The following is a 14,188-nucleotide window of genomic DNA, read 5'->3' on the forward strand; positions in this document are numbered from 1 at the left end:
AGCCTTCGGGGGGCACACACACACCCATAAAGGGAATTTGGAAATTCGGCGTCGGTAGTATCATGTCTACTTTCGGGGACGTTTCCATGTATTACTCTCTGTCTGGACATGGTCTGCCAATTTTACAGAGAGCAGACAACAACATCGCTTCAGTAACTCTTTCTACACTGAGTGTTCCTATCAATTCTTATCCAGTCCAAAGTCTTCCTCCGCTTTAAACTCAACAGCTCCAAGATCGTTCATTATGCAAGACGCAAACGCTTCTCTGTTGTACATGGGAGTTTGGTGTGAAGACGTCCCTCACTCATCATTCGGCGATCACCCCGAGACAGATCACACCTCCGACTCATATCACTGCGGGGAGTTTTGGGGGTCTAAAGAGCTCCGGCGGCCGCTTCCGGCGCGTATCGACTCCCATAACGGGTCAACAAGTGCACGAAAGGAACCAGAAAATTGTCCCCATGCATCCATCCAGAAGGAACCACTACTTCCGTGCAAGCATCATATCAGCTCGGAGAACCACACACCGATGCGGAGATGGCTAGGGGAACCCACCAAAGAGGGCCCCTGGATGGCGCTCGAATGTCCCTTGAGGAATCACTCTATCCAAGGTAAGAAACCTTCTGCGACAGAGTGTGATACGACGTTGTCTGACACTACCACTATAGTGGAAGCTCCTCGAACAGGCAATGAACCCCCGAGGCGTACGGAACAACTCTGATTGATGACGGGTGTGGAGGTTGGCGTTCTCCGAGAGGGCTGTGATCTTACAACGTGCGCTTTGTATCTTCATTCGTGAGTGTCACTGGCATGGTAAGGGATTGTTGGCATTCTCTGAATCTTCATTGGCGAGTTCTGTGCGATCGCAGAGATCTACGAAAACTACAAGAACTGTTTCCAGCAAACAACAGCGGCTGCACTGGATAGCGGCTCGGTTATACTGCTTAGGAAGTGCTGGACAGCGAGTAGTGTGAAAACGGTTGGTCTTTGGTTGAGTTGGCATTATCCGACCAGCTTCTTCCAGGCCGAACATGCCTTTACGGTGGTTAAACAATGCGCACATGTTGGAGATCTAAACGCGTTAGTTATCAGCCAACCCTTAGTCAATCGGGGTTGAACACAAAGCTCTGATAGAGTCTCTCATGCTTGGGATCGTTGCATCGCACTTGGCTCGGATTGTTTAGCGCACGATTTTTAGTAATCTAATATCTATACAGAACTGCCAGCCAGATTATGCATCACACGATTGGTTGAGCTGCTGCAAGGAAGCCGGTCAGATGGCGTGAAATGCGCCCTCCACAAGAGTTTTCTTTGGGCGGGCCGCTCTCACAACGCTCTGTCTTATGCCTGGAAGACACACGATGCAAACTCTATAGATCCCCATCATCTGCAACGAGCAGTCTCTGCTCGTTGGTACGAATCTCTGCCTCGCTCTTCTGTGACAACGACATCACAGCCTTGCGGTCATCCTTTAGGTGGATGTTCGTATCAACCAAGCGGATGAAACCAAGCGAACCCGTCACGTCGGCATGATGCGCAAAATATATGAAAACAGCAATGAGATTGTCGTATGCCTGGGGGAACGACAGCGCACAGAAGACACGGTAGAGCTGTGGCTTGGGATCCGTGAAAAGGATGGATCCTCGATTGTATCGCATGTGAGGATCTACTATACTATGACTGTTGTACAACCAGCTTACTCAACATACCTGGCATGTGTTGTGAAAACAACGTGCATGCAGAGATGAAGCATGAGAGGGTTTCGTCTTGCAGCGAGGGTGGGTGTGAGTGGAACATTTGGAGTTGATAGACTTTGTATTCCAAACCCATACTATCCAAAAACAATAAACCTATATCAAACCGTCTCACAGAAAGAAAGGAGACAGCTCTACAGGCTCGCAGCTGGGGTAGGGTCACCGGCCTGCGCGTCAGAAAAACCGTCAGCGCCGGACGCTGGCACAAGGCGCGCAACAACAGAATGCTGAAGGTAACAGCAGTCAAAGCAAGGGTAGACTTTTCATTATCCAAGTTCTCATCTCGAAGGTACATGATGGGACATACTGGGAACTCCTCCCGCTACAGGCACCTGACCGGCAATTTACAATTTCGCCGCAGGGGACGGAGAACCCACATTCGTGATCTCATTGTACAGCAGCCTGTTTCCGTTCGATTAGCTTCGTTGTCCTTACGCCATCGTTGCCAATGTGAGCAGGGGTACTTACGAGGTCAAAAACTCCGAATAGTCCTCCCCGGTAACCTGCCCCTCGAAATACTTCGCCGCCAAGCCGAACTTGTTCCCCTTGGGCGCCTTGCCCTCCAACTCCTTCGCCTGCTCCCTCAGCAGCTTGAGCGCATAGTCCTTATCCACCCTCTTCCCCTCCGCGGTGCTAATGTTATGCCTGCACCACTGCCACAGCTGACTCCTACTGACCTCCGCGGTGGCCGCATCCTCCATCAAGAAGTTAATCGGCACACACCCAACGCCCCTGAGCCAGCCCTCCATATACCCAAGCCCGATGTTGAGGTTCTTGCGGATACCCTCCTCGGTGATCTTGCCGGGCACGTTCATGTTGAGCAGGTCGTTGGCGGTGATGTTGACGTCTTCGCGACGGATGAACATCTGGTTCGGCGTCGGCATGTGCGCGTTGAAGACCTCGGTCGCGATCGAGGCGAGCGCGGGGTGTGCGACCCAGGTACCGTCGTGGCCGGCGCGCACTTCACGCAGCTTGTCGCTACGCACGTTGTTCATGGCTGCTTCGTTGGCGGCGGGGTCGGTCTTGATGGGGATTTGGGCCGCCATACCGCCCTGGGTAGAATTTTAGCGGGTGTGAGCGGACAGCGCGAGCTAGCAGTGCAGAAGGGAAGGGATTAGAAAGGGCTTACCATGGCGTGCACGCCTCGCCTATGGCAGGTCTTGATGAGGAGCTTAACATAGGCGTCCATAAAGGGGACGGTCATCGTCACGGCGGAGCGGTCGGGAAGGACGAAGTTGGAGTTCTGGCGGAAGCGCTTGATCACGCTGAAGATGTAGTCCCAGCGACCGCAGTTGAGGCCTGAGCTGTGGTCCCGGAGTTCGTAGATTATCTGAAGCGCACTCTAGTCAGTTTGACTCGGTTCCCTGTTAGGAGTGATGCTTACTTCGTCCATCTCGAAAGCGGCGAGAATAGTCTCAATCAGCACGGTACCCCGGATGGTGCCTCGGGGCATGCCAATGTAATCTTGCGCCAGATTGAACACATCGTTCCACAGCCTGGCCTCGAGATGCGACTCCATCTTCGGGAGGTAGAAGTACGGCCCAGTGCCCCGCTTGACGAGCTCCTTGGCATTGTTGAAGAAGTAGAGACCGAAGTCGAACAGACTGCCAGAGATAGGCTCGCCGTCTACAGTCATGTGTTTCTCCTCGAGGTGCCAGCCTCGAGCGCGGGCGATGAGGGTAGGCAGGACGCGGTCGGTGCGCAGCTTGTACTCCTTCTCGCCTTGCTTAAAGTCGACCTGCTTGCGGATGGCGTCATAGAGGTTGAGTTGGCCGTTGATCATGTTGTCCCATGTTGGCGCATTCGAGTCTAAGGGGGTTTCGCCGTCAGCTTCTGGACGCTCCGCAACAATAACTGCCTACTACACACCCTCGAAGTCCGCCATATATGTCCACACATCCGAGTTCAGCGCATTGACGACCATCTTCCTGTCTGTCGGGCCCGTGATCTCCACGCGCCTGTCTATCATGCCCGGCGCCGGGGGAGCGCCCTTCCATGCATCGTTCTCTCGGATGTGCTTGGTCTCTGGGAGAAAGTCTGGGAGGTTGCCCTTGTCGAGCTCGGCCTGGCGGATCATGCGCCGCTGGAGAAGGGCCTTGCGCCTCTCATTGAAGGTGCGGTGGAGGAGAGCGAGGAAGACGGTAGCATCTTTGCTGAGAATCTGGCGGGTCTTGTCGTTGAGCTGGCCGAGGATGTTGACGTCCTTGAGGACCTGATCGGGGTTTGCTGCCATTGCGATTGCTATGTTGACCTGTTTCTGGTAGCTGTCCGAGTGAGGGTGATATCAGCTGAATTGACAGGCTTCAAGGAACTCCTTCGAGCCTTCGAGGAGGTGGAGGTGTCGGTAATATATCAGACAGTACGTCACACTCCATGATGCCGAGGGCCAGCTGTGAATGGGCGAACGAGCGCTGTCGTCCAGTCCCCTCATGCGCGGCGCTGCTCACGGGCCCGGACTGCTGGCTTCCTCGGGCAGAGGGGAAGCTTGCTCGAGCTGACTCGGCTTGTGATTTTGGTGGGGGGAAGCCGATCCGAACCGTTACTTTACATAAACATGCACGTCTGGCCATCACTCGATCAGCGTCAATTGCAACAGGCACAGCCTGAGGTGATGCGAGGGTCCTTGAGAGTCACTGTCGATGGACGCGGAAGGAAGTGCTGCTGCTGCATTGTCGTCGGCTCAACCATCTGCATATCCGGGCCCTGGGCGCAAAGAAGCCGTACGGGGTTCTTCTCCGGGGCTTTCCGAGCATGGCCGGGGCAATCCGCAACTTTGATCTGACCCCCCATCACACACTGGCAACCTCAGTTAAAGTAGGGAAACTATCGGACAGTCAGAGCGCCCGAGCACCCGAGCGCCCCTCGAGAGGCACAACCTGGTATAGCAATCTACGGGCTGCCTACCGTTCACTGACTCCGTCCGGAGAGAACGTCGTAGATGTCGTGGATGCACGAGCGGATCCGCATGCGGCAGGGGTCGCTCAGCCCAGCTTTGATATCACGTGACCTCTAGTCCTCCCTCCATTGAAACATGTGTGACCCAAACGACATGGGCAGTCCACTTGGTTGTAGCTCGAAACGGAAACTGCACCTACTCTTGTGCTTCAGCTATAGCTGTCGGCTCTCCAAACAGTGACTCTGTATACATCTGTCACAGCCTCTCCGCCTTCAAGGCTGGATCCCTGCCCTCTCCAACCTCTGCCTCTTTCAGATCCCGACCCCGGCCCTCATCGTACCTACAAACCCGGCTGTCTCACTATCCCTTCCGGCACGAGAGGCAGAGACGCCCCTGTAGGCCTCCTCGGCAGAGACTCTCATTCAATCGTTCACCAGTCATCCTTATCATCCTCGTCATCTGTGAAATCAATTAGCATCTTCCAAAAACTCGTGCCACGATGAAATGTTATCGAAAAAGTTGCGTAAGGAAAGGAAATCCCACATACCGGAATGCGAAACCTTGCTCTTCCTCGCCGCCAACGCGCTCGCCAGCGCTCCCGCCAACCCTCCATCCGCTCCCCCTACACCACCCCCACTACCACCGCCAGGCGCCGGACTCGCACTAGCAGCCCCCGGCACAGTCGCCGCGCTCCTATCCTTCTTCTCCGTCTCCGAGACCTTCCGTAGCCGTGCGCCGCCCCTGATATCCGCTAACAGGCCATCGCGTCCCCCGCTCGGTTTTGGGAGTGGTGGGCCTGCACCACCTGGCGGCAACGGTGGAGGAGGCGGCGCTCCGCCTGATGGGGGTAGAGGAGGGGGCGGTGGTGCGCCAGATGAGGGTGGCATTGGTGGAGGGGGTGGAACGGAGCGTGAGGCGGTCGGTAACGGAGGTGGAGGCGGAGGACCGGCGCTGCTTGGGGGTAGCGGCGGTGGAGGAGGTATACTGGATGGTGTCGGTGCGTTGGGCGCTTTAGAGAGAAGCGGTGGCGGTGGGGGCACATAAGCGTCGCGGACTGGCGGCGGAGGTGGGACGGGGCCGCGGCTTGGTGGTGGGGGTGGGCCTGGGGGTGCGCGTTGGCCTGCAAATGGTGGGGGCGCGCCAAAGCGGGATGGGGCTTCGTCATCTTCTATAGGGGTTTTGGGTGGCCGAGGTGGAGGCGGTGGACCTGGGTTTGCCATTGTGTTTGAGGATGCGCGAGCGCGGGCTGGAGGCGTCGGTGCCGTGGGTACGAGTTTGCCTGCTTCTGCAATTGGCGGTGGAACGCGGAACTTCGGTCCTGGCGGAGGTGAGGGCTGCCTTGGCGGAGAGGGTTCTGGGCTTGGGGATCTCCTCGGCGCTGGGGGAGCGGGCGCTTCTCCTCGAGTCCGTCTCGCAGGTGGCGGCGCGGGAGGTGGACCTCGACGTGACGAGGATGTGCTGCCGGTATTCTGGGGACTCATTCTGGCAGCCATGGGAGGACCGCCCGGCGGTGGAGGCGGAGGCGCTCGTGATCTCCGGTCATCGGCAGCGGCCTCTCCAGCTTTTTTCTGCTCGATGTACATCTTTATGAACTCGGCGTTTTCCTCAATCTGATCCTCTGTTATGCCCATCTGTAGAAGCTCCTGCAGAAGCGGCTGCCATGACGGATCTGCCGTGTCTATTGTGGAGCTCCTCCGGCTTGACGGCATGCTCGGGCGGCTCGATGGGGCAGGCGATGCTATCGGCACTTCTTTTGGAGGAATCATGGACTGCGCAGGGGGTTGGTGAGAACCGGAGGAGTGCCGACCGAAAAGGCCACCAAGCAAGCTGTGATGCTGCTTGCCATTCGTTGCAGGAGCGCTGCCGACTGTGCCAGCGGCGTTCCCAAAAGGCTTTGACTTTGTATTCTTGTGCGCGTTCTTCTCCCTTTCGTCCATCTTCTTCTTGAACTGCTTTGCTTCCTTCTCGTCCGCGAAGGACAAGCCCGCCAGGCAGTCTTCCAGTTCGAAGGTATGGAAGAATAGGCGGTCCTGGTTGTAGGAGAAGGTATCGTAGATCTCCTGGTCCCATATGACGCCCCGATTCATGGGCTATAGTCCATTAGCACGTACCTTTCAACAGCCTTCAACTGTGAACCTGTCGGTACATAACGTACCGAGATGTCGACCATCTTGATCCAAAACGTGTTCCCCACCAAGTCGTTCGCCAAGACGGCGGCGCCCTGGAACCCTGTGTAGGTCCATCGTTGCCTGTTCGGATACGCAATGTAGAGTCTTGCGACTGCGACTGCGTGGATCTTGTTGGATGCCTTGGGCACCGTCCGCTTGACAGTCTGCTTGTCCTCGTCCGAAAGTATAGAAGGCATTATGGATGTTCGAGACTGTCGCCGAGGGAGTGCGCGGAATCAGGAATGTAGCCTGCGCAAAGATGCCCTCGTGCCTACAAGCCTGCGGGCTCCCAGTATCTCAGCGGCATGTACGAGTCGTTCCGCTAGGGCTTCGATCGTATGGGTGGACTAGGTGTCTTGATACCGGCTCAATGGAGTGATGCGGAGCAATAGCTATGGATGATTACGAGCGTCGTCAGCTGCGGTGGCAACCAAGGCGACAGACTTGGTTACTGGATGCCGAAAGATGCTGTTCAACATGGAGTTGCTGCGGCTCAGCCCTGCTGCCAGCGGCAGTTCCGGGTTATGTAAGCATTCTATCTGGATAGGGATCCTAAGGTGCTAGTGCAGAGTCATCGAATACCTGGTACATGAGAGGAAGCCAAGCATTACCGGACTGTAAAGACATGTCAAACGTCATGTCGGGGTTTGAGTTTTGCTCTACCACTTAGGCAGAGAAATCGGGCAATCCTCAACCCGTTTAGATGGACAGGACGAGAGAACAAGGCGCCCTGGCGCCCAGTGGGTCGTATCACAGGCATCATCGAGTAAGAGGAGATTGTTGCATTTAAGCTTTATGTGTGTTACTGCCTTGGGGCGCTCGGTGACGCTTGACACCGTTTGGTGATCTTCTCGATGAGCTGGGTTCATCGCGCGCCATGCGGATCACTCTATCAACCAAACCCAAACACTCTTTCTGGACAACATTGTACTTTGCAGTGAGTAGAGGACGGTTCGCCGATATCTGCAGATAGCCCTTGACAGTCGCCGGCTCATTCCCACCACCTCCGAGTGGTCTTCCCATTTCATCAAGCCCCTTCTCCTTCAGTGCATCCGTGAAAGCATTCCTCAACCTCCGACAACCCCAACTCCTCACCGTCCGCTTCGCTGCGACAGCGTTTGGTGTAATGACGTGCCACCATAGTCCGTTTGTATCGCGCGCATTATATTTGCGTACCAGTGACGGGAACAGAGGGTGGCCGGGTTCGCTCAATATTTTCATGCCTGACAGTCCGGCTTTATGGTTTGAGTTGTATAGCCCCTGGAAGCATGTTGCTTGACGTATGTAGGTGTCGGGACCGGCACTCCTAAGCTTCGCGTAGGTAGGGTTGTGCACTCTGTTCATCCTGAGCAGTGATTCCGCTGACGGATTCAAGGGCAGTTTAAGGAGCGTGGGATGCCGAATCAACTTTTGACATGTGAGGAGTGCTGCTCATCTTGTTGTTGTTGGTCAATGTTCCCGCAGCGGTACCTTTCGAAGGAGTGACATTGTTCGTTCGTTGGATGGTTGATAGAGACGTCCAAAACTGTGTCAGCTCAAAGATTCTCACGCCCGGTTATGTAATCAGCAAGCACGGGCCCTTCCGTCCGCCACAACACGAAGACAGCCCCTCGCCTCTGACAACTCAACCCCCACCGTATATTGAATCCCCCCCATACTCTTCGCAAACAATAACCGCAGACGAACCACTTAGACCAACACACACCCACGAACAGCAAGCGAAGGAAGCACACGAAACCAGCCCAATATGCCTAAGAACAAAGGAAAAGGTGGTAAGAACCGAAGGAGGGGCAAGGTACGTTCACCGATGGAGGACCGCAAGTCTTCGTCCAACCCGTTCGTCTCTAACAGTCTGCCAGAATGAGAACGACAATGAGAAGCGCGAACTGTCCTTCAAGGAGGAAGGCCAAGGTAAGCGCCCACCGTTTCCGCTTCACATCTCACCAGCGAACAAACTGCGTTCAACCTGCGGATTCGCGGCTGACATGGCCGACACACAGAGTACGCCCAAGTCCTCAAGATGCTCGGCAATGGCCGCCTAGAAGCCCAGTGCTTCGACGGCATCAAGCGACTTGCACACATCCGCGGAAAGCTCCGGAAGAAGGTCTGGATAAACCAGGGCGATATCATCCTCATTTCTCTGCGCGATTACCAGGACGAGAAGGGGGATGTAATACTCAAATACTCTGGTGAGTGCGCGACAGATAAGGGCAAACATCGGTGTGCGACATTTGCTAACTATGGCCAAGCGGACGAAGCTCGATCACTGAAAGCCTACGGCGAGCTACCGGAGAACGCAAAGATCAACGAGACGGACACATACGGCGACCAAGGCGATGAAGGCATTGGCTTCGAATTCGACGAGGATAGGGACGACGACAGCGATGATAAGGGAGAGATCGATGTTGATGAGATCTAGGCGACACCTGCATGTACAGCTGGAACTCTGGTGCTACCACATCGCTGTTGGCGCTTTAAGTTGTCAGGATCAGGCCCGCGCTGCCCTGTTTCATAGGGGTTTGATGATAGTTCACGATTGGCGAGGACCGGGCGAGCAAAGCATGTCAACGGTTGGGTACAAAGGAAGAGAACCTCATGACGCGGCGTTTTTGCTTTCGGGCTTGGGTTTGTTCTTTCGTACGGTCAACGACAATGGGCCGAACCTCGCACAAGAGCATGCCACAAAGCTCGAATAGAAGACCTATCTTATATCATTTCTCAACATGAAATGTCAGGTCGACCATCAAGATACAAGGACCACTGATCGGTATCAGAGTTCCTGTGCTCAGATTGTTCACAACATACACCTCTGCTTTCCTTGTCTTTCTGGGCAACTCGAGGGGGCGAAGAACGTAAAGGTCCATTCACAGGAGTTGCGACAAGCCCTTAGGCAGTCTCAAGGGACTGAGGTCTATCGGAATTGCTTCTCAAAATGATCTAGTAAAGACTCAAGACGAAGAGTCACTCGACTACATATTCGTCAAAAGGAAAATCCAAACAATTTAATAGTCAGCAGCAGCGCAAACAGCCACGCAATCAGTGGTCGCCAGGCGTTGACTATCTCTAGTCTTACTGTTTCCAATTTATATGCAGCACAACGTCAGTCAAAGCGTCGCTTCAACAAGCTGCTGCAGCTTCTTCACTCTGCTGCGCGTATGGAAGCCCAATCGTGTCTGTATATCATCCAGTAGAGTCCATATCCTGGTTTTCTTTGAAAGACCGTGGATATGCTTGGCCGCTAGGCGGAATTAGTTGAATGTCTGTAAGTGGCGGTGACTAGACTCACCGAAAAAGAGGGCCTGGGCCGAGAAGACCCGGACGCCGTCCGGAATGTCGGAAATGGCTATGCTGGCGATCTGCGTGGCGTGGTATTGGACCTGCGGGTATTCTCAGCAAGTGGGTGGTGAAATGGAATTTAGGATACTCGCCTGTAAAGACTGGGATGGATCACGGAGGTAGAGTTCTGCGTAGAGCAAGATATGCAAGAGATGATACCACATCATCGCGGCAGCTGGACAGTGTCATTCAAGGGCTTCATCTTCATCTCTCTGTTTCCGGCATCGGAAGGCCACTCACCAGCAGCAGGAACAGCAAAGTACAACTTCGAAAAACCTTCCTCCGTTTCCTCGTATTTCACCCCCTCAAACGACCCAGGCAAGCCATTAAACCACACTTCCACGTCTCGCATCAAGTCCATTCTCTCGCCTATTGTCGCCGCCGACTCTCCGGTATTGGGATCCCTCGCATAGGTCAAATCAATCGCCCTGCCCAGTAACCACAAAAGCTGATTTCCCAACGTATCTTCCTCGGCCTCGCCGTCCTCCCACCTGACACCCCACTCCATCGGCCTCATCTGCAGCGGCCTCTCCGTCACCAACGCCACAGAAATCTCATGCCGGACGTAGATCCAGAAGTTTGCCCTATCAATCCCGACCGAGAGCGCGCTGATGCCATGCGTCCTAATCAACCTTCCCGCCCCAAAGAGGTGCCGGCGATGCTCTTGGCCCTGCGCAGCAACCACCTCATAACTACTTAGCAGCATCGTTGCGGTTAGCGTGTCTTCCTGGGGTGCTGCGCTGCCCAGGGCCCCGATTAGCAGGCGCAGGGACTCGCCGTAGTAGCGTGCTGCTACGGGCGTCCAGATCTCACCTGAGACCAAGAGGCTGAGGTGCTTGGCGGTGAAGGCGCAGATGCAGTGGAGGAGGAGATTTGAGACGAGGGCGCGCCGTGTGACGGCGCGTTGGTAGGTGAGGGTGTGGTCGAAGAGGTCCATCCAGGTCGACACGCCGAATTGGTAGACGTATAGGAGGTGCGCCATCTCTGCAGTCAGGGAAACCGTGGGTGATAAGGAAGGTTGTAGCGTCAAGGCCGGGATAGAGGGGGCTTCAGGCTGGGAGAGGAGGGCCTGGAGGGAATCATCGGAGCTGAAGCCCTGCACGGGGGAGTGGAAGACGTCCCAGGTGGATGTAGGCGGCTCGGTATGGGCGACATGGTCGTGATCGTCGCTTTCTTGCCGTCGCGGCGGGGAGTCGATGGCCGCGCTCCATGCGGAGGGAGTGATGAATTCGGGGGCATGGCAACGCAGGTTCAAGCGCTCGCAGTTGCTGCAGACCGGCTTCTTCTCGTCGCAGCGGGAGTGTCGGGACTTGCAATTGAAGCTAGAATGGTGAGCTGGAGCGATTCATGGGTATGCAGAAGATTTGGTCTGACCATCCTGGATGACGGTTCTTAGTGTGGAGCATGGTCTAAGGCTGGGTTGCTACCTGTCCTTCTCCGCGAACCTCCCCTGCGCCTTTTGTTGGTCGTGGTGCTCTCCTCAATGGACTCACGCGCCATCTGATTGACTGAGGTAACATCAGCCGTCATTGTTGTGTTGGGAGCGAAGCGGATCCCACGTCGGATCATGTAAACCTGGAACGGCGACTGCAGTGAGGTCGGGTGATATTGCCATGGCTTGTGTAAGAACTGACCTACTACTGGCTCGGTTGTCTTTGAATGAACTCAAATGAAGATTACTTGTATCACGCAATTCAAGGCGCCCAGGTGGTTCATGCTAGCAAGGGATGGCAGAGTTGCCGGGTCAGAGCTTCGATCATGGTTTTGGATGTCACAGATATCGGACCCTGCGCGGTGGACCTCCAGCCGTAAAACTTTCCTAATCGGGGAAACTTCACGGCGGGCAGCAGATCTGCGAGGTGAGGAGACATGCAGCAACGTGCAACAACACTTACCAGCACTGCCTTCCTCATGCATTATTAATCCCGAAGCTAGGTGTATGTAGTCATTGTCATCTGGACGCTGCTGGGGCACTTCCTGGACCTATGTCATCCCTAAACGTGTTCGTTGCTTCAGTATATAACCGGCTCTGCCCCTACAGTAGGTGCTGGCTGAATCAACAAAGTTTTCTGGGCAGAAAGTTCAACAAGCTCTTCGTCGCCAAATCTCTCTTCTAAACTCTCCGTACATTGCAAGCCATGGCAGCCTCCCAGTTTCTTTATGCACCTTATCTTGACACGCTCTCCGACAGGCCTTTTAGCCGGGTCCCTGAAGATGCGCGGGTCAAGCAGGAGCTCTGCGAAGTTCGTGTCCCGCCGCATGCTATCACCGAACTCAAGCGTCTCATTCAGACGGCTAGACTTGGCCCTGAGACGTTTAACACAAAGTATGGCTTAACCGGCTTGTGGATGAAAGAGGCAGTTCAAGCATGGACGGATGTGTCTACTTTTAACTGGTAAGGCAAGTCTACCAACACGCATAATAGCTCACGCTAAGACGCTATAGGGCAAAGGTTCAAGACTATATCAACAGTGTCCCACACTTTAAAAGCGAAGTGGACTATCAAGGTCACTCATATACAGTCCACTACGTGGCTCTCTTCTCCAAACGCAGCGATGCTATACCTGTGGTTAACATCCACGGCTGGCCTGGCTGCTTAGAGGTCCTTCCACTCATGAACCTCCTCCAGGAAAAGTACACCCCTGATACGCTCCCCTACCACTTTATTGCTCCGTCGATGCCAGGCTACACCTTCTCTTCAGGACCCCCAAATAATCACGACTTCTCCACCTTGGATACGAGCCGCATCTTTCGGATTCTTCTCCACCAGCTTGGCTTCGATGACATACCGTATATCGTAGTAGGCGGCGATATTGGTAGCCACGTGGCCCGCGCTCTCGCCGTCGAAGACGCTGCCTGTTCAGCTATCCACCTAAACTTCTGCTTCGATGGTAACATGCACGCTACGCGCCCCGCAACTATCGGCTCTATCCTAATCTCTGATCCTATAGCGCTCCTCGCTGGGATCGGCGAGAAGTTCGCGGCCTGGACTAACAAGACGCCTACGCTCAACACGATCCTCACGTTTATCACGGTCTACTGGCTCACAGAGACCTTCCCGCGAAGTATATACCGCGCAGACTTTGTATCTAGCGATGTGGTTCCATCGCATGGAAATCCGCGCTGGTGTATTCCGGATGGAAAGCCATTTGGATTCTCAGCCTTCTCAAAAGAGATTCTACCGGTGCCGAGGGCGTGGATAGAGAGGACGGGAAAGGTTACTTTCTGGAGGAAGCATAAGAAGGGCGGTCGTTTTGCGGCGTTAGAGGTGCCGGAGGTGATGTTGAGGGATTTGGAGGATTTTGTGGCGCATGCCACTGTGAGTCAAGCCACGAACAAGAGTTTTATGATCAAGGCTGGGATTGGCCTAAGACTACGACCAAGGAGGCTCGTAAACCTATATCGAAGGATGATCGGAAGTAAGTTAAGAGTTTACCGTAATCTAGCGGTGGGTCAGCAAAGAGGCCCCTTTATTGAGCGATGAAGCCAGCTTACAACATCGTGTCAACCTTTAGATAGCTACAATTGGGATTCTCTGTCTATTTATGTCTCTCTGCCGTTATTCTATGTATTTTTGAAATACTAACGTTGCCGAGGGTGTTGATAGTGGCTTATATATCTGCGTTATATCTAAAAATTCCCGGCCGAGAAAATCACTATCGCGTCTGCTAATGCGCTATTAATTGGCCGAATTATCAGAAACTGGATAGTAAATGGATTATTTCTGCTAGTAATATTCATCGCTTTTGGATATTTCTGCCTCCTAAATCGGCAAAAGTTTCGCAGCTCGACCAGCTCTGAGCTGTACGCGGCCAAATCTGATGCGTCAGATCTGGCTCTGAGGCGAAGGACCTACAAGCCACGACGCCAGTACCGAGCTACTATAGATTACAGAATATATGAGCTCTTTTCGACATCGGCTCTCGCGAAGCGCCAACGACGAATGCTTTTTTAAAGTGAGCCTACTGAGCCTTTCGACAATTGTGAGTTCAAACAAGAAGAAAATCTCCAATGTCAACTCCTCTAGCTTTCAA

General features: G+C 54.3%; 5 protein-coding genes across 5 annotated transcripts; 2 read left to right on the top strand and 3 right to left on the bottom strand.

Moving 5' to 3' along the window:
• Positions 1 to 2,098: 2,098 nt before the first annotated feature.
• On the bottom strand, positions 2,099 to 3,987 carry W97_05572 (malate synthase, glyoxysomal; the record flags this gene model as incomplete). The annotated part of the gene is made up of 5 exons (XM_007783601.1): positions 2,099 to 2,156; positions 2,223 to 2,806; positions 2,884 to 3,084; positions 3,139 to 3,563; positions 3,624 to 3,987. 5 exons carry the CDS (start codon positions 3,985 to 3,987, stop codon positions 2,099 to 2,101), a joined length of 1,632 nt encoding a protein of 543 aa, XP_007781791.1.
• A 1,093-nt stretch (positions 3,988 to 5,080) lies between these two features.
• Positions 5,081 to 7,015, bottom strand: W97_05573 (uncharacterized protein; the record flags this gene model as incomplete). Its single annotated transcript, XM_007783602.1, has 3 exons — positions 5,081 to 5,109; positions 5,198 to 6,740; positions 6,806 to 7,015. 3 exons carry the CDS (start codon positions 7,013 to 7,015, stop codon positions 5,081 to 5,083), a joined length of 1,782 nt encoding a protein of 593 aa, XP_007781792.1.
• Positions 7,016 to 8,565: 1,550 nt separating this feature from the next.
• W97_05574 (uncharacterized protein) lies at positions 8,566 to 9,237 on the top strand (the record flags this gene model as incomplete). The annotated part of the gene is made up of 4 exons (XM_007783603.1): positions 8,566 to 8,613; positions 8,678 to 8,729; positions 8,819 to 9,007; positions 9,068 to 9,237. 4 exons carry the CDS (start codon positions 8,566 to 8,568, stop codon positions 9,235 to 9,237), a joined length of 459 nt encoding a protein of 152 aa, XP_007781793.1.
• Positions 9,238 to 10,317: 1,080 nt separating this feature from the next.
• W97_05575 (uncharacterized protein) lies at positions 10,318 to 11,769 on the bottom strand (the record flags this gene model as incomplete). Its single annotated transcript, XM_007783604.1, has 3 exons — positions 10,318 to 11,476; positions 11,648 to 11,662; positions 11,714 to 11,769. 3 exons carry the CDS (start codon positions 11,767 to 11,769, stop codon positions 10,318 to 10,320), a joined length of 1,230 nt encoding a protein of 409 aa, XP_007781794.1.
• Positions 11,770 to 12,292: 523 nt separating this feature from the next.
• Positions 12,293 to 13,577, top strand: W97_05576 (uncharacterized protein; the record flags this gene model as incomplete). Its single annotated transcript, XM_007783605.1, has 3 exons — positions 12,293 to 12,549; positions 12,600 to 13,473; positions 13,539 to 13,577. The coding sequence occupies 3 exons, from the start codon at positions 12,293 to 12,295 to the stop codon at positions 13,575 to 13,577; spliced, it is 1,170 nt and encodes a 389-aa protein (XP_007781795.1).
• Between the last annotated feature and the right edge of the window lie 611 nt (positions 13,578 to 14,188).

This window comes from Coniosporium apollinis (assembly GCF_000281105.1).
Source record: "Coniosporium apollinis CBS 100218 chromosome Unknown supercont1.27, whole genome shotgun sequence".
Lineage (NCBI taxonomy): Eukaryota > Fungi > Ascomycota > Dothideomycetes > Coniosporium > Coniosporium apollinis.